A 23,730-nucleotide genomic window follows, 5' to 3' on the forward strand; every position below is an offset into this window, starting at 1 on the left:
GCACGGACGGCCAGTCCAACCGCAGTTCTGAGGAGCACCGCGCTCCTGCCGGGCGGCCAAGACGCTCCCTACGCACAGGGCGATGTCTAGGGCTCCGCAACAGCGATGGAGAGGGCGGCTCTCCTGTCGGCCAGCGTTCCAGGGGCGCGCAAGTGAACTTGGAGCACAAGGCCACGGAGCAGCCAACTGGCAGATAGAGCTGGAAATGTACTGTAGGGCCAACGGCAGAGGTACGTGAGCGCCGGAGGCACGGAGCTGCTGAGTAGTATTTTAGAAATAGTATTAACCTGGCCACATGTGCGGAAACAGGACAGGGGCCTAGGGAGGCAAAGCCAGACACGCTGGCTCCCACTCCCAGCACCAGGAGCACCTAGCACCCAGCACCTAGGCCAGGGTGCTAGGGAGGGATTTAACAAAGATGAGAGCTTTTTTTTGTTTTGTTTTTTTTATTTATTTATGATAGTCACAGAGAGAGAGAGAGGCAGAGACACAGGCAGAGGGAGAAGCAGGCTCCATGCACCGGGAGCCGACTTGGGATTCGATCCCGGGTCTCCGGGATCACGCCCTGGGCCAAAGGCAGGCGCCAAACCGCTGCGCCACCCAGGGATCCCAAGATGAGAGCTAGAGAGCAAGACTTCTACAAACCCACACGGCTGCTAAATGCCAGGTGAGGAGCCAGGACTAAAGCCCAAGGTCAAAAAAAAAAAAAAAAAAAAAGCCCAAGCCGACCGTCGCAGAACCCTGGCTGTCACGGAGAAGACAGACACGTGGATGGCTGACTACTCAGGCAGGTGCAAGCGATAGAAGCGAGGGGCAGCACGCGCAGAGAGGAAGGGCTGGTCCTCCAGCCTTGGGGAGGACTTCCAAGAGCCGAGGAAACCGAGCCACGTCTTAGACAATGGGTATATTCATTTCCCGCGGCTGTTGTAACAAGTTGCCACAAATCTAGTCACTGCCTGGCGGTCCTAGAAGTCAGAAGCATGACATCAGGGTGTCAGCAGAGGGAGACTCCCTCCTCCGGGAAGAGACTCCCCGCCTTGCTTCTTCCCATTTACGGTGGCTCCTGGCGTTCCTCAGCTTGTCAGCCTGACTCCAGTCTCTGCCTCTGTCTTCACGTGGCCCTCTCGTGCGGCCCCTGCTTCTGCTGCGTCCTCTCCTCTTCTTATGAGGACGTTGGGCCTGTCATTGGATCTTTAAAGCCCACCTGGTGAATCCAGGGTGATCTCATCTCCACAGCCCTCACCTAATAACATCTACAGAGACTCCTGTTCCAAACAAGGCCACAAATCAACCTCCTACAATGAAGGAGGGTTGATTATAGGGCAGAGAGTAGAGTGGCAGCATCCCAACACCAGTGAGAGCGTAGGGAAGACAAACAGGATCTCTAAGAACTAGGAAATCAGAGGGACACGGGGGCAGGGGGGCGGAAGCACAGGAAAATACAGAAAAAAGCAGCTAAGACTGTATATATCATGCTAGGATTCACAAAATACAATCATACGATGACACTTCGTGCAAGCTGCCAACACCTGTAAAGTGGCGGCCGCTGGGTTAGCCAAATTTAGTCATGACGTAGAAGCAGAAAGATTCAGAACTTGTCCAAACACACGTGCCCGGGAAGCGGCCGCAGAGGGACTCGAACCTAAGGCTCCCGATTCAAAATTCTGGGTGCATCTCGCCGCATCATGCTGCAGCCACCCCTCGGATACTGGCACAGAGAAAGACCAATCCTTGGGGCAGATGAGGGGCGAGCAGGCTCGTATGTCGACGACCGTTGTTCCTACAGGACGTCCGGGAAATGCAGCCCCGCGATCCCTCTGGGGAAATGGCAGGTTTCACTTAAGATTGGAAGGAGGAGAATCCCAGGGGCGCGACTCCCAACACAGGATCGGGTGAGCGGGGGGCCTGGCGGGGAGCACGTCTGTTGGGGGGAGCAGCTGGCACGCCCAGGGCACGCGGCGGCCCCCGGGAAGCCTCGGTGTGCTCCCCCGGCCCCGGGGCGCAGGGAGGCTTAACACCGAGGCCCAGGTTATTCCCTTCACACCCTCCAGAGTCTGGGCGCACTCGGGGACCGCATCCGCTGCCCTCGGGCCCTGGGGTGGCTGCTGGGCCCCACGGGGCCGCGGTGCACCTGCAGCGCTGAGCTTCTCCCCTTGGCTCCCTGAGCCAGCGGCAGAGGAAGGAGGCTGCAGCTGCTGGGGTGGGGGGAGGCAGCCCCTTATCTGCGTGGGAGTGGTCGCCACCGGAGAAGAAATCGGGGTCCCTAATTCCCGTGTCTGCAAGGTCACTCTCATCTAGGAGAATCCACCAAAAAAAAAATCCTTCCAGAAAGCTGGAATTCCCCCAAACGCGTTCTGGTTTTGTCTCCAGGGTGAGACTGACGGGCGCCTGGGAAAGCGGGGCGGGGGGGGGGGGGGGCAGAACCACAGGCCCAGCTCGGGGCTCAGGAACAGCAGGGAAGGGGAGCTGGCCCCGGGCTGCCCCTCAAGGGGGGCCCTCCTCAAGTGGAGCCCCCCATCCCGCGGCCAGGCCCAGGGCCCTCGGAGGCCCTGGGCCTTCCAAAAGTTCCCCTGTCACTCTGCCACCCAAGCCGAGGACCTTCACCCTGAAACCAAGCAGGAATTTGGAGGATCTCGCCTCCCCAGATGTCCCCTGCCCCAAGGCTAACGCCTCGGAGACACGGGACATGTGTCAGCCCCCCTGGGAAGGCCTCAGGGCTTCCCGCGCCTGGGATCTCGAAGTCTTGAGCTCAGCGACAGCTTCTCTGAGGTTCACGTCCGAGCGTCGGCTCCCTCCCGCCTTTTGCTCCCTCCGAGCACCCTCTGGCCCGGGCCCGGCCGGGACCCACGTTGGCAACCACGGGGCTGCTCCTGCCGCTCTTGTCACTGATGGTATCTGATGTCACGTGCCAGGAGTCGCTCGGGGTTCTCCACAGGGTGACCGCACGAGGGCTCACTGACAACCTGTCGGGAGGCCTGGTGTTTCTGGGGTGGGCGGCACGTACAAGACCCACCGAGAGCTAGGACTGGGGCCTACGAGGCCGGCCCCATATAGGTCCCCAGAGCACAGGGAGGAAGACAGTGAATGACTCGGCGAAGGGGAAAAGAAATACAGGGGTGGACTGTCTATAAGTCACCCTGACATGAGAGAACCCCGTAGAGGTGAATAATGGTGAGCGGGCCCCACCGAATCCGACCTGTTAGATAACTGTGCCGCGCTTGAAAGGAAGCTGCTTTCCCCTGTGTTTTTGAGCCGTTGTGATTCTTGAGGCACTGAACACACTGGCTTGTCCGTGGAGCTTATATATCCCTGCCTGGCTTTTCTTGATGGCTGAAGCCACAAAATAATATGAGGCAGAAGCTTAAAGGGTTCAACTAATTCAACAACAGAGAGAATTTATTACACGCCGCCCCCCACCCCACCCCCGGTCGTGGGATCGAGCCCAGCGTCCACTCAGCACACAGTCTGCTTCAGATTCTCCCTCTCCCTCTCTTGCACTCTCTCTGTCTCTCAAATAAATAAGTAAAATCTTAAACACAAAACACTATTTAGGAAGTAACAGCAGACCAGGGGGAAGAAGAGGCCCAGAAGGAAGCTCCTGCCTCCCATTCTGCTTCTAACGCTAGGGAACGCGCAGGAACCTCGAGCGTGGCTTCTGACCTTTGCGTTTGCTGTTCCCTCTGCCTGGAATGCTTTTCCCCACATATCCACATGGCTCGCTCTTCACTACTTTCGGGTAATTGCTCTTCTGTTATTTTCCCAGTGAGACCGTTGCTGGCCATCCCATCTTCAGTAGACTTTTCACACTGTACACACAGGCATGCTCACACCAGCTCCTTCCCTCCCTTTTATAGGGATTTCTTGATTTTTATTTTAAAGAGACAAAGAGAAAGTGTGTGCAAGTGGGAGGAGGGGCAGAGCGAGAGGGAGAGAACCCTTAGGCAGACCGCCGCTGAGCTCAGAGCCGACATGAGACTGATCCCAGGACCCCGAGATCATGACCCGAGCAAAATGAAGAGTCGGACGCCTGACCAACCAAGCCGCTCCTTACCCCCCTTCTTTTCCTTTGGCACTTGTCACTTATCTTATTTCTTGTTCATTCTCTTCTTCACCCATTAATGCGTAAAATTCATGAAGGCAAAGATTTTTGTAGATTTTTGTGTGTTTTGTCTACTGATAGGTGCCCAACACCTACAACATGATGGCTGCGTTTCCAAAAGGAGATGCTCGGTAAAAAAAATGTGTTCAACATGCCCGAGAAGCTTGGATAAGCCTCATGAGGGTTAACAATCTGATGCTCATGAACGCTAAGCTAAAATTTTTATTTGTGGCAATAATTCAGATATAATTTGTAAAGCTAATCACATTCCGTTAACTTAAAACTGAGGGTAAGAGCTCCACTACGGTAATTATCGGTTTCACATAAGCTATGCACAGTACATCCTCTTTTGCAAAAATGCGATCGGGCAATTTACATTCGACACTCCGATAAGGCATTTGAGCCCTGTGCTGACAATAAGACTATAAATTGCCTGATTACAGAGTAACTCTTTGGCTTTCTAAGCACAGCACGGCCTTTTCTCAGAAGAGCTCAAAAATAAGGAAAAGGGATTCGAAAGTGGAGCAAAAACTTTATCTATCTCCACTAGAATATTTGTTCCTAAAAAAAAAAAAAAAAAGAATATTTGTTCCTTTATGTATATTCTCTTCCTAGAGTCTAACAAAGAGATAACCTGTAAAACTTCACAATTTAGGTGCTCTTTGCTTTTGCTAAAGCCCAAATCAAAGGATCCGCATGAAGGATCATACCTATCTTTACAGAGTCATGTTCTAAACTACCTACCTGTGTGGCTTCCTAGAAACCAACTAGGAGCCTTTGAAGACGGGAAGAATCAGCGGGATAATCGCACAGGTGAAGTTAGTGACGTGTTTCCATAAAACGACAGCAAACTCTCCTTCGTAATCACAGATACTTAACATGAAAAGTTAGGAGCTCACTGATATTAGAAGAAAAGTTATATAACTGGGTGGATTTAGAAACCAGGACGACTTGGCTTTTACTCAGAGCAATAAATGACTATGTTGTGATGGTAGCTAAACTTCCACTACTCGTTTTCACCAAAAACAGCATTCCCTAACTATGTAACTTAGTCAAGCTGCTCTGTTCCCTGCTCCCAAACGATAGGCTACTCTGAGGCTGGCAATCAAGAGATTTTGGAAATAAGATGCAAAGATAATGGAGATCAGAGACTAAAATTTGGTTTATAAAATATAGCTTAGAAAATAGAGCTACATTATCCACAATTGCATATTAAGTGATAACAAAAATAGTAAGCTTCCGGAAGAGTAAAAAAATCAACAGTTTAATATATTAACCATTTTTGCTTGTATAAAATCTATTCAGATTAATGTTCTGCAACCATAGCCCTATTAGTGGTATTTGAGCTGATATAAACTATTAAGAGGCAACAAATTAATACAGATGTAATTTTTCCTTTTCAATTGAAGCTGAATCTTCCCCACTTCATCCTTTTTGAGTTGCACTAAAGCCAAGAAAAAAAAGTGTCAACTGAGAGGTTGGCCGTCTTTAGCCTCATGTCCACTTTGGAGTAAGGCTGGCTCCTTCGGTAACCACAGCAAGCCATATTAGTTACTATTTCAGAGAGTTACTATTGCACTGTTTTTAGTAATGTAATAGCTGAATTCACGGCAATGATGCAGATTAGAAAATTCTGTGTATAATTTCTCTGTTTCAGAGGGAAGAATGAGTCCCGGTCTCTAGAGGAATACAACTTCTCCACAAAAGTCAAACTGCAAACCCTACAAACAAGCTAATGTGAGGGGGGTACTGCCCTCAGGCTGCCATGTGATCCTGACAATCGTAGGAGTCGTAGAGGTGGGAGAAGGGTAAGAAATCCCAAACCCTCCACGAGGAGATGGGGGGTATCTCTTTAAGCTTTACATTTCCTCTAGGTTTGCATAGGTTTGCATTGCATTTACTTTGGATTCCCTGGTTAAATGATGCTTTTTTTCTTTCTTTCTTTTTTTTTACACAAAGGTAGCACCTTGATCCAGCCACAGGGGTCTGAAGCACCATGCAGAGAGCAAACTATCCGGTGCCACTTTATCTAAGACGTGGCAAACTAAAGATTTAGCCAAGGGTCTCAATTCTGGAAGAGCTCGGAAATCCTCTGATCCAAGGTACATTTTCCTAGGGCAAGAATGGGCATCCTAGAGGAGCAGGCCACGCACCGCTGGGTCCTGCAGGCCGGCCTTGACAAGCAGCATAGTAGGGCTGCTAGCAAGAGGCAGAGGAGAGCACGCTAGGGCCAGCTCATTTCATGTCACCATGACATTTCCAGCAGCAATTTGAATTTTGACAAAGCTGAAATGGGGAGAGGATTTCTCCCTCGAGACAGAGGGTCAGACAGGTTAATCATGAACATTCCTTCTAACGCAAAGCCCTTGACTCAATAAGCATCTGAGTGTCTTGCCCAAAAACAAAGTAACTTTCCAAGACTATCCCTTTTGCACCACGGCCACCATATTGTGAGGATTCCAACACAGCAGCAATTTTTACTGCCACACACTGGGGTCAAAAATCACAACTAAATCTGTGACTCACGTAATGGAGCTTGAACTTGCACTCATCTTCAATTTCATCTGCGCTGTCTTCGTCGGAAACTTCCCCCTCCTCTGCATCGTCCCCAAGATGATAAGGCAGCTTCTTGCCCTGAAGTGGAGCAACACACCCAATTTAAAAATGGAAATAGTGCAGGTGTCTGATATCCGGGGCAGGTTCATTTGATTGGGAGATGCATCTAGATCATGTGCCTACATCCTAGTTCTGCGACCAAGAAAAGCAAACATCTAGCATTTTTGGCCACTATGAGGGGATTCCTTTTTTTTTTTTTTTTTAATTTTTATTTATTTATGATAGTCACAGAGAGAGAGAGGCAGAGACACAGGCAGAGGGAGAAGCAGGCTCCATGCACTGGGAGCCCGATGTGGGATTCGATCCCGGGTCTCCAGGGTCGCGCCCTGGGCCAAAGGCAGGCGCACAAACCGCTGCGCCACCCAGGGATCAATGAGGGGATTCCTTAAAATACAGGGATGGAGGAGGATGGAAGGACGTTCATATATGTTTGACAGCCAAAAATAATGAAGAATTTTTAAATATCATCAGCAGACTGCTATTGAGGCTGATGTTTTCTAAACTCCAACCCCAGTGACTTTTAGTATTCCCACTCTCCACACCATCACTGGCTTCCTTCAGCATGCTGGGGTTTCCCTCCACCTACTCCCTCCCTGCACAGGGTCACCAGCAGAGTCAGGTTTCCAGAGAATTCTCTGTCCCCATTCTCCTGCACCTTCCCTGATACCCAAAGCTCTTGGCCTTGGGTCCTCAGCACACTGATCATTTCAAAGCTGATTAAATCATTTACATAATGAGAGCAAGATGTATATTAAGACTCCAAACTCTTAGGGTTTGTATATTTAAACATTTTCTTCGACTTACAGAGGGTCGCTTATAGGATTAAAAGTGTGAGATTTAACTTCCCTTTATACTGATATGTATTACACTCCGTATTTGTACGCGCGGTCTGCAAAACTGAAAACTACACTCTTTCTTTTTCACACGAACACGTTTAGAGATAGATGCAGATACATGGGTAATACTTTTTTTTATTCTTTTTTTAATTAATTTTTATTGGTGTTCAATTTACCAACATACAGAAAAACACCCCGTGCTCATCGCGTCAAGTGTCCGCCTAAGTGCCCGTCACCCATTCCCCTCCAACACCCGCCCTCCTCCCCTTCCACCACCCCTAGTTCGTTTCTACATGGGTAATACTTACCTGTAATTCTAAGTAAATGTAACAGAACGTTTTTTCACTTCCTCCCGTGTGTTGTTAATAACAAAACAGCTCAGAATTAAAGTATCTCTGCCTATATGTTATTTTAAGTCTTTTCTGATACAGAAGGCTTCTATAAAATGAATTTATTTTTCTTTATTTGAGAGGGCACACTATGGAGTAGCTATGTTAATATAGCAGCCCCAGAAATAAGGTTTTCAACTAAGCAGCGACCAGACACGTTCAGGAACATAGACGGTGAGGTCACGACCTCCTTCATTTATTCACCACCGATTACTTATTCAGAGTCAACTTTTGTTTTGGGCACAATGACTGACAACCGAGATGGACCAGTACACAAGACATTTAAAATGTCATGATGGCAATTCCCCCTTTTGAAATAGAACAGAGCCAACATATTTTTTAAACGTTAAAGCAGAACAGAGCTAACAAAGATGAGAAGTAACATCCACAGGGAAGGAGTAACAATCCTTGAATGACAGGAACAGTTCTGATACCACAAGATGGAAACAAAAGTGTAACCGTGATGGGCACACAGTGACGAGCTGATAGGGCAGCCACACCAAGCTCTAGCTTCCTTTCAGGTACGTGTGGTGGTAGGTGCGGGGACAGAGAGAGAAACTGGCCTGCTCTGAGCATCCACGGGTGCCCTAACTTTCCATCCATTTAAAATGGAGTTAAAAGACACCAGGGCCATATTTTTTTTGCCAACTCTTTCACATTCCTGGTTCTCAAAAGATAATTTATTCAGGCAAGACAGGAAGAAAAGCAATGCAACAGAACATGGTTTCTTAAAGCTTCTTATCAACGAGTACCCCTAAGGAAAATTATAGAATAAATTAAGGCACAGCTTAATGACTCAAGGACCTGAGTCAAAGAATGCCCAGGTGTCTTGAGGGGTCTCTTTTTGATCTATGGACTACTGCATGCAGGAGTGATCAAGCATTAGATTCATTGGTCCATGATACATGGAAATATTCTAGAGACTAGAACCATAGCAGCCGCTCACCTCCACGCTGCATGATCCAATGAGTGTGGTAATGACACTATGATTCGTATCTGTAAAAAGTAAGAAGCCTGGACCAGATACAGTTTGTTTCAGCAATAAAAGCCTATGGAAAATCACTAAGTTTGTTATCATTTCTGTTCAAAAGCAATTTTTTATTTGCTTTTCAGGAGATAAGTGTGGGGATATAGATATATAGATACAGATATAAATATATGATTGGAAAGTATGTACATTATAATAATAAACAACTTGTCAATCTCTAAAGTGGTCAGGAGCTGCTAAAATGGTGGCTTTTGGACCAAAGATTGCTCTCGGCTAAAGGAGCATAGGAAAACCAGTTCTTTTATTTTTGCTTCAAATGGAAACACGTCGGTCCATAGATCTGGGAGGTCTCTTTAAAGTCTGAAGAACGTTGCTACCAGCAAATGAACCTTAAATGCCCTGAAATGCTTGCGGCCCATGCTGTTGCCACTCCTCCCAATGAGTGTCCCAGATCATCTGGTTCTGGCGCACCCGGGGGCCCAGAAGCCCCAGGACATTGTAGGACAAATGGCCCAAAGTCCAATCATGCAGAAGGGACTCAATTCATATCAACTTTCTACCTTAAGTTCCACTGTCCAAAAGGGAAGTATTTCGATCAAATGGACTTACTCTGCATTTAACCTTCTGACTACTGGCTAAAGACTATAGGAAACAGGAAAACTATTAAGCAAAACTATTAAGGTGGCACTTAGCTTTTTAACCCAGCAATTAGTTTTTACCACAAGAGTTTGTTTTATCAAGACTTCAGGAAAATTGACCTTCATGTTATCTCTCACATTATTTGGAGCTTTTATTCAAAATGCTTTCACACGTACAAATGCCCGACAGATTCAGTCTATGATTCTCATTTAACTGATAGAAAAACCAGTTTTGACCAATTCCAAAGATGAGTACTTCATATTTTTCCCATTTGCTGACCTCCCTTGGAGCCCCTGTTAAAGTATTCCTAGGAAATTACAGTTTGACTTTCTTATGCCTCCTTTGTGATATTTGATTTTTTTGGTACACGTTTCTTTTAAGTAAAATGTAACCCAATTTGAATATTAAAACCCTGCTGCTCTTCCTTGGATTTTTAGTCTCAAAATAATACAACTATCCAAGATGGATTTAGTGCAAACACACAAAATTAACTGGAATTAAGTAAAATCACAGAGTCAGCCATGTGAGATCTCAAATAACTGTTTTTTGGGTTCTTCTTTGTATTAAAAAATATTCATTGCAGGTAGTAAATTTCTTCCCTCAGAAAATCTGTTCATAAAATGTCATTCTATTCACCTACTGCTCCTTCGCATACACACGAGTCCTGTGGGCATTTTGTCTGTGCCTATGCTCTGCTTTGAAGCAAGCTCCTCTCACTTACATAACCAAGGCTGATCAACCGTAAAGACTGTCGTTTGTTTGCTTTTTCTTTTTCTTTCTTTTGTTTTTTTTTTTTTTTTTGACAGACAGTTATTGGAGCTTGAAATGGGAGAGAAGAATATGAAAGAAACACTTTCAGATATGGACACACACACACAAAAAAAGAAAAAGATCTGGACACACAAGGAGCCTTCCCTTCCCCTGTGCCCCACGCACTGATACATACACTTCTCGCGAGTGTAAACTATTACAGACTAACATATTAACATTTGGTTTACAGTATTGATCTTCTCACTCCACAAAAACAAATCCCAGTCAAAAACAAATACGTGATCAGTCAATAATAAGCTCTTTCTGGAGGTATAATTATTAATAAATAGGAACAAGGTGCATACGCAAACTCAGAGGATCCTTCAAATATTGACTCTATTGTCCTCTTGATAAACCAGTTTTCAGGCCTTAAGGGAAGAAGGGCTTCTAAATGCCTTTTACTAGATTCCTTGAGGTAATTACCTTCACTAGGATTTTGCCTTTCAAACTTTGAGGGCTTGGAAGCTGTTTGGTCTCTCCGGTGTCTACAGATGACAGGTCCAGTTTGTCTCCAAATATTCCTTTCAGGTACTGAGCAATCTTCCTCTGTTGCTGGACACTGCAGTGATTCTCAATGGACAGTATGACCGGGAACCTAAGAGGACAATGACATATTCTAAAAGCATCAAGTACAGGCAACTGCCAGGGGTGTTTGAAAACCATTCTATTTTATTACGTTCTTACAACCCTAGTGACAGAATTTGTGAAAGCGGTGGTGATTAAAATGAGAAAGATGGAAGATGCATGTTTAAAGAAACTCTGCTGACCAAATAAATATATTTTTCCTGGCATAATGGCTGCACAAAATACCAACCATGTGGGATGACTTCCATTAATATTTTGCTTTTTTAAAAAAAATGGTATATACAGTATGTCTCTTTTAAAAGAAAAAAATAAAATTTTGAGAGATATGTCCAAAGAAAGAAAGCTCATATAACGTAAATTCATCTTATTTATTCAAAAATCTAAAGGAGCAAAAGATATATAATGGAGAAAGACAGTCTCTTCAATAAATGGTGCTAAGAAAACTGGACAGCAGCATGCAAAAGAATGAAACTGGGTCACTATCTAACACCATGCTCAAAAATAAACTCAGAATGGATTAAAGATCTCAATGTAAGGCCTCAAACCACAAAAACCCTTGAAGAGAGCACAGTAATTTTTCTGACATCACCTGTACCAATATTTTTCTAGATATGCCATCTAAGGCAAGGGAAATAAAAGCAAAAATAAACTATTGGGACTACATCAAAATAAAAAGGTTTTCCACAGTGAAGGAAACCGTCAACAAAAGGCATCCTACTAAATAAGAAAAGATATTTGCAAGTGATACACCCACAAAGGGGTTATATCCAAAATATATAAAGAACTCATACAACTCAACACCAAAAGCCTCCAAAAAAATCAAATTAAAAAATGGGCAATGGACCTGCGTAGTCATATTTCCAAAAAGATATACATATGGCCAACAGACACACAAAAAGATGCTCAACATCACCATCAGGGAAATGTAAATCAAAACCACATAAGAGATCACCTTACACCCATCAGAATGGCTAAAACGAAAAACACAGGACACAAGTGTTGGTGAGGATGTGAAGAAAGAGAAACCCTCAAATGCTATTGGTGGGAATGTAAACTAGTGCAGCCACTGTGGAAAACCGTATGAAGGTTCCTCAAGAAGTTAAAAATAGAACTGCCATATGATCCAACAATTCCATTACTGGGTATTTACCCCCCCAAAAAAACCCAAAAATGCTAATTCAAAAAGACATAAACCCCTATGTTTATTATGGCATTATTTACAATAGCCAAGAGATGGAAGCTACCGAAGTGTCCACTGATAGACAAATGTGTGAGGAAGATGTGATGTACACACACACACACACACACACTCACTCTACACAGGAATATTACTCAGCCGCAAAAAAGGATGAGGTTGTGCCATTTGCAACAACATGGATGGACCTAGAGGGTATCCTGCTAAGTGAAATAAGACTGAGAAAGACAAATGCCTTATGATTTCACTTATACGTGGTATCTAAGAAGAAAACAAATGGATAAACAAACAGAATGCAGAATCAGACCTGATAAATACAGAGAATAAACTGCCAGAGGGCAAGGGGCACGAGGGGCTAGGCAAACTGGGGGGGGGGGGGGGGGGAAGGTACGTGCTTCCAGTTATGTGGAATGAATAAGTCCTGGGAATAAAAGGTAAAGCATAAGGAGCGGAGTCAATGATACTGTAATAACATTGTAGGGTGACAGCTGGGAGCTACACTTGTGGTGAACACAGCACGATGTATAAACTCAAATCACTATAAGCTCTACACCTGAAACTAATGTAACCTTGTGTGTCAGTTATACTCTAACAAAAAATAAACTTCAGTGTAAAAACTTAAATAAATCCAATTTAAAGAGTGTCTAATAACATCTAACAGACCACCGAGCATCCCTAAGAGCAGATATTTCAAAATGTATCATCAGCCCCCAGCTTGAAAATCACTATTGAGGATAAGAGATCTTAATGGAATTTGGTGACTTAGAGCATCCTATCCCAAGCACTAAAAAAATCAGCTGTATAGAATTATATCCTAGTCTTCATTTGCAGAAAGGAAAAAAGGCCAAGCATTCACTGTCCCCCAGCCCTTGGGCTGCTGTGCACAGAATGTGAACCTCAACCAGACTGCTGATCACTGATCTTACTCTTCTTCTGACTTCATTCTTTCTTCAGAATAAGAGATTATTCCAAATTTAGCTTGTTGCTATTTCTTTCTACTTTTCCATCATATATCTTCTGGAGCAATAGGCCATATATATTTTCCTGAGTATATAAAGCAATATTTAAATTGGCTCATATATCTACTAGAGAAAAACAATTTTACTCCTGGGCTCTTGTGACAAGGACCTCCTGAAATTACTCTCTCCTCTTTAGTAAAACTGGATGCCAAAGGAAATACAAGAGATGAACCTTTGTGACTGGAGTGTGTTACCCTCCTATAACCTGTTGACTCTTGTGTTCACATGGGTTTCATCCTGGAGTGTCAGAAAGAGAGAAAAACACGACAAACTAGCAAAAGATTGTCTATGCAATCACATCAAGGAGTTTGAACAATGAATAAATTTTTTAAAAGATTTTATTTATTTATTCATGAGAGACGCAGAGAGAGGCAGAGACAGAGGCAGAGGGAGAAGCAGGCTCCATGCAGGAAGCCTGATGTGGGACTCGATCCCGGGACCCCGGGGTCACGACCTGAGCCGAAGACAGACGCTCAACCGCTGAGCCACCCAGGTGCCCCCTAACAATGAATTTTTAAGTCATCAGTCTGTTTATAAAAAGCCTCTCAGTGTCTAACGATACTCAAAGTAAAGCAGCGCTTCTCAACTGGGGACAAGGGAGTCTGTGGTGCCCTTCCCAGGTAGATATTTGCCGATGTCTGAACACATTTTTGGTGGTCACAAAATGGGAAGTTGAAGGGAATGCTAATGACACTCCACGTGTGGAAGATGTAAACAGGACATCTTACAGGACACCACTAACCATCTTACAATGTATAAGACAGCACCTCGCAGCCCCAACAAAGAGTTCTCTGGTCCAAAATGTCATTAGTGCCAATGTTGACAAACCTGGGTATAAATAAGGTCTGAGAAAGAAAAGGAAAAGACTGAACTTTTAAAATGGGCTAAATAGGGGATCCCTGGGTGGCGCAGCGGTTTAGCGCCTGCCTTTGGCCCAGGGTGTGATCCTGGAGACCCGGGATCGAATCCCACGTCGGGCTCCCAGTGCATGAAGCCTGCTTCTCCCTCTGCCTATGTCTCTGCCTCTCTCTCTCTCTGTGTGTGACTATCATAAATAAATAAAAATAAAATAAAATGAGCTAAATATAAATTAATTAATTAATTAATTATTTATTTAAAAAATGGGCTAAATAAGCATATTAACTTTTAAGTAAAGTGCTTTTCTCCTCTAAGTATTCCCAAACTTGAAGTAAGCACCAAGTCATCAGAGGATCCTCCAACGTGGCGGCCTTTTCAGCACCCAAGGTCACATTTTGGAAAACAATGGCAAAATCATTTCCTTGACTTTGCTAAAACTGGTAGCAATCGGGGTAGAAAAGACCCATCAGATTCCAGTGCTTGGGATTCTTGCATGGGGCAGATAGCACAAAACAAACCTGCCAGGCAGGGCGCATCTTTCATTGTAACAGCAATTTAACCTCATGGTTTTTGGGGGTTTTTTTTTAAAGATTTTATTTATTTATTCATGAGAGACAGACAGAGAGAGGCTGAGACACAGGCAGAGGGAGAAGCAGGCTCCATACAGGGAGCCCGAATTGGGACTAGATCCCAGGTCTAGGATCACATCCCGGGCTGAAGGTGGCGCTAAACTGCTGAGCCACCGGGGCTGCCCAACCTCATGGTTAATAAATATGAAGACTAAATATTAAAGATTTTAAAGGCTATGAACTTTCATGAAATTAATTTTATGCAATTGTAGTTTTTTTTCTTTTAATTAAAAAAAATCATTTCTTAGCTGTCCGGTATATTGCAGGCACCTGCTAGGCAATAAAAACATGAATAAGATACAGACCCATATTTCCAATGAGCTCATGGTCTTAAAGACTCAAAAGAGGGACACCTGGGTGTGGCTCAGCGGTTGAACATCTGCCTTTGGCCCAGGGTATGACCCCGGGGTCCAGGGATCGAGTCCCACATCGGCCTCCCTGCATGGAGCCTGCTTCTCCCTCTGCCTGTGTCTCTGCCTCTCTCTGTCTGTCTCTCTCTCTCTGTGTCTCTCATAAATAAATAAATAAAATCTTAAAAAAAAAATCAAAAGAAGGCAGGAAACCAAGAGCTATAAAAGTACTTACATAGATAAAATAGAAATATGCTCAGGGTGCCAGGAACAGAGAAAAGAGCATTTACATCAGCTGGTGTATCAGTAAGTTTGCCAGAGGGACAATGTCTAAGCAGTCTGGAAAAATGAATAAGGATTAGGCAGGTGGGAAGAATGTACCAGGCAATGAGGTAGGGAGTTGTGAAAGAACCGGGGTCACTAGGGAATCCAAAAGACAATAAGGGCAGAAACCTCCATCTCTGTGGAGCAATGGTGGAAGATGTTACAATTCTTAAAGTCCTTCAGAAGCTCCCTGTGGTAACATCATGCGTAATCTTTTTAGGAGGGGAAATATCGCACCTGTGTAGAGGATGACCCAAAGGGAAATGAAAATGTAGCCAAAAGATAATTTAGGAGGTACAATTGCCAAGAATTGGCTGAATCTAGGATGATTTGGTTTTTGGCTAACGACACTGGCAGACAGGGCTGCCCCTAAATAAATGGAAACAGAGCCAGAGGAGGTTTGGCATTATGAGACGCTGAGTTGAGTTTGGGATGCAAGCTCCATGATGGTAGGGGTCTTCTTTGTTCTGTGCCGTGGTTTGGTTTTCTGCACCTATTGCAGTAGGCCTGGCTTAGAGCAGACACCATTAAACACCTGAATAAATAATGACATTTCTAGATTTTGAGGTACCTATGGGATACTCAGGTGATTTTTTTTTTTTACTAAGCATTTTTCTACATAGCTCTGAAACTTAGGGGAAAGTTCTGGACATATAATTAACCCAGAAGTAGAATAATGGCAGCAACTTAAGAAACAGTGACTATTATAGAGGAATGGGGAAATGGATTAGAAGACCACGGGCCAAAAAAAAAAAAAAGTGCAAATCAATGACAGCATAGAAGGGAATATTATAATAGAAGGCCCACAAGAAAGCAAGTATTGAGGAGAAAAGAGTCACCACTATCCCATGCTAAGGAAGAGACGAGTGACACAAAGATGCTAGACATTTCAGTATGTTTAGGACATTCAGCAAGCTGATGAACCTGTTTTACTGTACTGTAATATAATATCAATAAACTATTTATCATGCACAGGAACCTACATTTCCAGACTTTCTGAACACTCTAGAAATGCTGAGGTCTATCTCTGCAAGAACATGCTTCAAGGGACCAATGTTTTGAGGTAGAATGGGGTAAGAAATAAATGGAGCATGAGGAAGTACAAACATGGAGCCCATTTTATTTGCTCACAATGTTTTGTTGGGAAGGAAGGAGAGAACTAGGGTCATAGGAAGGGAGACGAAGGCTCCAAGGGAGGGTGTGTGGTGTTATAGTTGTGGCGCATCAGCCAATGCTCTGTGTGCAGGCTTAGCTCCCAAATGTTGCTGTACTTACTCGTTCTTCACAAAGGCGTGCTTGTTGATGGTCTCCACAACATCTCTGAAGAGAATTTTTGAAGTCAGAGTGTAACCATGGTGGACCACTGGCTCTCCATCTGGGCCATCCCAACAGTCAACTGCCAAAAACAGAACTTCACATCAACAATGCAAAGCTGCCGGTATTTGCTAATGTTTCTGGAACTATCAGGCGAATATTATTTTAAGTTTATTATTTGAGATTATACATGTTACGATCACAACAAAGATTATCAGACAGACAGATGGGTGCTCTGGCATATTTATCAGAATAAGGAATTAAAGATAATAAATGATTTCTTTCTAAGTGCTTATAGTTAGCAAAGATGTCATATTCACAAGCAACCAAGCATTTACTAAGAAAGCTCATTGGAAATCAATCTAAATCCAATCAAGAATGCCCAAGGATAGTGCCACTTCTTAACAGGTGGTTTCTCTAATTTCACTTCTTCATTTTCAGTTTACTAAAGTCCTTTAGTAAATTGCAGTGACCCTCTCAAATCGGTAAGAGAGTTTTTCATTACTATTCTCTTAAACTCATCGTGTTTCTATTAGATTTTCATTTTATTAATCTACAGTAGCTATAAAATATGGGCAAATGACTGAATCATTTTAAAGCCTTGCTTTCCCCCATTGATAAAAGGAAATGATGGTCGCATTTGCATCATAAGCTTGAGTGGTGACTATGTAAAGCTGCTTACAATCCTGCATGATACATAGTAATTGTGATTTTTTTTTAAGATTTTATTTATTTATGACAGACACAGAGAGAGAAAGAGGCAGGGACACAGGCAGAGGGAGAAGCAGGCTCCATGCAGGGAGCCCAACATGGGACTCGATCCTGGGTCTCTAGGATCATACCCTGGGCTAAAGGTGACGCTAAACCACTGAGCCACCGGGGCTGCCCCAGTAATTGTGATTGTTATTGATAATATTGATATGGGGTTTTTAAAATATTTTTTTTATTTATTCACTAGAGGGGCAGAGACACAGGCAAAAGGAGAAGCCTTTTTTTTTTATCTTCAAAAAAAAAAAAAGAATAAAGATGCTATTAAGAAGATTGAAGATTTGGGGATAGGAGCATAAAGAGCTGCACTGTCCCTTTGGGCCTTGCAAATGAGGTCAAATGTACCAAAGACATTTTCTTTTCTTTTTTTTTCTTCTTTTTTTCCCAAAGACGTTTTCTAAGAGAGAAGCTCTGTCCATCTTTTGACATGTACTTGACATTCTTTAACTTGTCTTTGGATATGGGTATAAGAAGAAGGAACAGAGGTTTCAAAAGTATGTATTTGAATAATTTAGACCCTGAGTTAGCCCCGTTGTGGAGGAAAAAGGGCATCACAGGGTTTCTCATGAACTAACATCCTGACAAAAAGAACTGCTGTGGACAAGGCAGCGCCATGCCTGACTCGATCACCACGTGGACATAAAAGGAGCCCCTAAAACTACACTGGCCATGCGAGGAGGTGCTCTTTTGCTAACATGTACCACACAGAATAGCCATAGTCGGGGACGGTGCTTTCTAGATCTAACTTCATCACCCGCCTGCTGAAGAGGGTCACACCACTCCCAAATTGTAACTGGCATCCACACACGTGGCAATCAGAGCCCAGTCCAAGTGACAGCGAAGGTTCCTGTAAGAGCTCATGCTGTGCTGGCCATGCTGGCAAGACGGAAATCCTCTAACCAATCCTCCTAGCCACCAAATCACCAGGGGCCCGTTTTTCAATCATGTCACATATTAGAGGCCCCTGAAAGCCCCGACAAAGAGTTGGTCAGTCCCGCAGGCTGGCCGAGCAGCTAACGTGACAGCTTTTCATAATGGAACTTCGAACGTTCCATCCTGATAGCGCTCCCGGAGGTAGCAGGAAAGGTTGTAAACCGATTACAGCAGTGATGCGACATCAGTTCCATAATGAGGGTGAAAATCCCCCGGACAGAACATCCATATTTATTAGGCAACCTGGGCTGAAAATCAAGGGAATGAAAGGCCATGTAAAAAAAAAAAAAAAAAAAAAATGTTATCCAGTTGACTTGCTGACAAATCCACTTCACCAAAAAAGACTTATTAGTCTTCCCAAGACACTATATATATCCTGACCAAGGACATTCCTAGAGCTGAACTAATGGAGATGGAAAACACAACTTTATCAAACTAGAAGCTTGGAAGTAGAGAGAGTCTTCAGGTCACAGTAGCATGAAGGGCCTGTCCAGAATCATTACTCTACCTCTAAGTGCTATGCTTGGCAAAAGCTGCTCCCAAAAAATATCTGTGGGACCTGAAATTTTCAATCCATGACCTGCTACATTCCATAAATCACGTTCTTTAAATATCCTAGCTATAGCTATTTAAGGGTAAAAACAACTTCATCTGGACCCGAGGTAGAGGACGTAGCACTGGGGGTAGGTATGCTAGTGCCTCTGAAGCCCAAGCTTCTTCAGCTGTGAACACTGATCTTCAAAGCACACGGCTGACAGAAGTAGGTAGGAGAGCACAAAAGACCAGGTCATCAAATTCTCAGTCTTCAGGAACAGATACATATTTAGGTGGTAGTCCTAATCTCAAACCAAGCAAATTTAAAGCCAGCCTCCCCTCAGTGCTGCACTGCACCTTCTCTCTAGCCTTCCTTATGTGACCTGGTGGTCCTCAGCTGATCCCTCCTAGGGCTCATCACGCCATTCGATGTTTGCTCCTCCAGAAAGCACACAGACTTCCCGGAGAACTGCGGAATGGGGGAGTTAAGTCAATTTGAGTTCAAATCTCCGGTCCCAAACTTCCTTGCTTATACGAACTTGAGCTGCTTAAACCCCTCCAAGCTGGGGTGTCCTCTTAAGGCAATTATTCTATCTCCCTTAATGTCATAAGAATCAAATGAGAATGTATGGAAAGCACTCCATCAGGTCCTAGCTCACAAAAGGGGCTGAAAACATGGTAGTTCCCTGTTCCTTCCTATAGTACATTCAAAGCCAAAGGGATAACCATAATTTTGAACAGAAAGTAAATCCCAAAGATGACCAAGTCTCTCAGATAAACAGAATTCGTCTCCTCAACAAAAACCTCCCAGAAATAGTAACTGGACTTTCACTGCCCACGTATAGACTATTCCAGTAGTAATAGCTTCAAGGAAGCCAAATAATAGGGAAGAAATCTGCTGATACAAGCTGGCGAGGGAGGTATTGGAGAGATTGCGTGTCCTTTAAAGTTGCACCATAGCTGCATAGTCTAAGTTTGTGGGAATAGCTAGAGCTAAGTAATCTTTTAGAAAAGGAGAACCAGGGCAGCTCCAGTGGCCCAGTGGTTTAGCATCGCCTTCAGCCCGGGGTGTGATCCTGGAGACCCGGGATCGAGTCCCACATCAGGCTCCCTGCATGAAGCCTGCTTCTCCCTCTGCCTGTGTCTTTGCCTCTCTCTCTCTGTGTGTCTGTCATGAATAAATAAATAAAGTCTTTAAAAAAAAAATAGAAAATGAGAATCAAGTAGCCTCTTTCTATTACTTTGCTCATCGGCAGTTAGGAAGAAAGAAGGGAGGTACAAGAGAAGGCCCATGTCCAATATCATCTACCGTACACAATTAAAAGCTCTCATGTTAAAATGAAAAGACCCCTAAAAAAGCTAAGATTAAAAATCCTTTGTACCTTAAAAAAAAATAATTTGTATCTTGCTTTGAATTATCTCAATCAGATAACTTCCCTTCTAATGCCCGAAATAAAACCTGGAAGATTCGATGTTCTGATTCAGTACAAGGAGCTGATCATGGGAACATGGCTGGGCTTGGGTAGGACACTGATTTTGGATAGCAAACCAAAAAAAGGGAAGACGGGGTACCTGATGGACCTGGAAAGCAAAAGAAATACTGCACAGGACACGGCCAAACTGGGTTCAGCAAAACTGCAAAAAACGGTCTGGAGCTAACGATCGCGTCATGGAGTCATCACAAGTCCTGCTCCATACTTGGCCTCCAAGGAAATGTCACCATTTAATATGACAGGCAACCATCACTGTGAATCCAATGAGGGTATGTGCCCAGGGAAGCTCCAAGCACGTCAGACATGTGGAACTTCTGGAATGTTGAATGAACAAAGGGTTGAATAATGGCTGAGAGCGGAATGTCATCTCGAGACCTCCTAAAAGGTTTTTATGTTAATATTTTATAAGCTTCTTCATTATTCAGTTGCTTAAGCTACTCAAGTGTCAGTCACTTGTGTCAGTAGAGGTTCTCTGCATCAACCGCAAACATGCCAGGGCTTAAAGCATGAATTTCCAGAACACGGAATGTGTAGTGTCCTGATTGTTCTGTACGTAGACACTTTTTAACGTCTGTCCAGTTTTTTGTGAATTGACCCTTATAACATGACAGAAACTCTGACAAAGACCCGTCCAGTTACTAGTCTTATGGCCCTACTGCTCCACCTGTTTCCCCCCCACTATTCCACCCCAAGAACCTGTTCTCCGCCAGCACACACACCCCAAAAAGAGATGCCCCTTTGCTCCATGGAACCTCCATCCCATCCCAGACAGACGCCCTCTTATCATCAGACTCTTTCTGGAGTTCTCTTTAACCTCCTTATGTCAGTTGCCCCGAAGGACACTACCTTTCTCCGCAGATGCTTTTTTTATATAAATCACAGACCAGGAAGCATTCTCTAGGACTCTATAACTACTTTTAAATAATTGTTCTCCTACATTCATTTACAAAACAAACAAACAAGCAAACCTTAAACTTTATCCAACTCTACCTTTCTGGAATCTTCCAAGTGACTTTCCTATAGCTTGTTTGTTTTTGTTTTTGTTTTGTTTTTTTTGCACTTAGGTATCTGGATTACAGTTTTTAATCTCCAACTTTAATCTTAAAGTTTTTAACATTTAATCTACCTGTCAACATCTTTTTGAGTTAAAAGTCCATGTGGGGTAATTTACTCAATCTCTTAGCGTTGACACCCCCCCCCCCCAAGTGCTAACGATCCCATCTCCACTCTATTTCTTTTTTTTCCCCACTCTGTTTCATTCATGCTCACCCAAGACACACCGTGGATACAGTCATCACCTGTAACTATATCCAAAAATCCCGCTCTGTGATAACAATTCTCTGTTCTTATTTTTTGTATGTGTGATGACAACTTTCTCCATATTTGTAGCTCTTGGAGTCTTCTAGTCCCTTTACCTTATCCTGTGGCCCCTTATTCACTTCTTTTCCTTTCTTAGACTAATTCCTCTGACTAATTCCTTAAAAGAGCTCTCACCAACACCTCGAAGATATTTTATGTGACCTAGAAATCTAGAGGCGTGGATCAATTCTATAATCTATCTTCACTGCTCCTACATCTAATCTGCTGGGAATGGGGTGGGAGGAGTCTAAGCATGCAGATTTTGTATAACAAAAAGACCGTTTTAAGACTATTTTTGAAATTAACTAGGACTTCCCCAGATTATCTTGTCAACTCCTTTCTCATTGTTTGTTGATCTTAAGCCCCCAAACCAACTTCCACCCATTTTACACTTAATAGATGGTGCGCTCTTCCCAGAGAAAGGAGAGGCTATCGGGCATGGACTCCTTCAAAAATCTCATCCCCTTGTCCCATCTAAAAATAAAACCTATGTCCTCATTTCTTCTTCTTCTTCCAAGTCCCAAAACCTCCCCAAACTGTATCACTCAGTTTTCTCTGAATGCAGAAAAATGCCAAGTGACAACCCACAGCAGCTGCCCCCAACTTCCCACTAGCATGACTCCAAAACTACTCTCACAAGAGACACCAATAAGTTTCCAGCTGTCAAATGCAACCAGATTGGATAAATTAGTCTTACCTTATTTTACTTTTCTGTTGCATGGGACATTTTTGATCATTTCCTCCCTGAGGTCCAGGTGGCCATTCTCTGTTAGTCCCTGTTGGTTCCCCTCGCTCTTCCTACATCTAAATGCTGGATCGCTTACCCCCTCAGTCCACTCCTCTCGGTAAGTGATCTTATACACTTTCAAGATTTTTAACTCTCACTTACAAAACTCAGAACGATGGAATCTTTATCTTGCCTGGATCTTTTCATTGAGTTCAGATGTTATTATCCAACTGACTGACAAAAATGTCCACATAAATGTTACAAAGTCACCACAAACTCAAGTGATGGAAAACCAAACTCGCGAACCCTCTTCTTCCCAGATTGCCCACAGTGTATGGTGGCACCATTCACTCATTACAGCTCTCACCCTCATTCCTTACATCCTTCACTTCTTGCACCAGGTCCTGTTGAGTTTGCTGCTTTAACATGGATGGAATCGTCTCTCCCCCTCACTTAGTCCAAGTTTTTATAACCCTCCCTTTGAATCATTGTTAATAGCCTTCCCACCATTCTCCTTGCTCTATCTAGCTTCACCTCCGTTTCCCTCCACAAACACGTGTTCTAAAAAAAAAAAAACTGTCCTCCTACACGGTGACCCAAGTGATCTTTCTAAATTTCAAGTCTGATCCTTTCACTATACGTATTAAAACCCTTAACTGGACCCTTGTTACCAAAGACTAGATCTGGAATTCCTCAAACCCTTTAACCGTTTATGACTGACCCAAGTTTACCTTCCCAGCCTACCTATTTCGTATCACATTTTATCTCACACCTTACTCTCCGTACCACCTTTCTTTACCATGCATATGACTGGCCTGCTGGAATTCTCACACTGTACTGTTTATAAGGGTCACCTGTTCTGCTGGACCATCAGCTCCTTGAAGACAGAAACCAATATCCACGTCTTCACGATCAAGATGCCACTAGAAATTTAATAAATGTTGTTGATTGATAGACCATGAGGTGTCTTAAAAACAAAGAGTTATCCTGAACCACTTTTGCCGTTGTTTAGTAAAAAATATCTTTCTAGGAAAACGTCCATTTTCATCACAATTTTTCAGCAATAGCAGGTGTGTTTCCTAACTTCTAGTACATCCCTCTCTCCTTCCTGACTGGATAGTAAGGAGGAGCCAGAGGGCATTATGAGTTAAGGAGGACTCTATTATGAGCAGAAAAATGGTTCTGGTTGGTGTGAGTGCGTATTTCAGGTCTCCACTATTTATACTAGACTTGACTGGCCGACTAAAGGACACGGTCACCAACAC

General features: G+C 43.8%; 1 protein-coding gene across 4 annotated transcripts in view; it reads right to left on the reverse strand.

Moving 5' to 3' along the window:
- PLCH1 (phospholipase C eta 1) overlaps window positions 1-23,730 on the reverse strand; it is a 192,625-nt gene that overhangs the window by 25,515 nt on the left and 143,380 nt on the right. For all 4 annotated transcript variants that reach the window (XM_041734565.1, XM_041734568.1, XM_041734567.1 and 1 more), the window contains exons 9-11: window positions 16,613-16,733; window positions 10,801-10,972; window positions 6,626-6,733 (exon numbers count right to left, since the gene is read on the reverse strand). In XM_041734565.1, the coding sequence (XP_041590499.1) occupies window positions 6,626-6,733; window positions 10,801-10,972; window positions 16,613-16,733 (401 nt within the window). The remainder of the gene's footprint in view (window positions 1-6,625; window positions 6,734-10,800; window positions 10,973-16,612; window positions 16,734-23,730) is intronic.

The sequence above is a fragment of the Vulpes lagopus genome, chromosome 19 (assembly GCF_018345385.1).
Source record: "Vulpes lagopus strain Blue_001 chromosome 19, ASM1834538v1, whole genome shotgun sequence".
In the NCBI taxonomy this organism is placed as follows: domain Eukaryota; kingdom Metazoa; phylum Chordata; class Mammalia; order Carnivora; family Canidae; genus Vulpes; species Vulpes lagopus.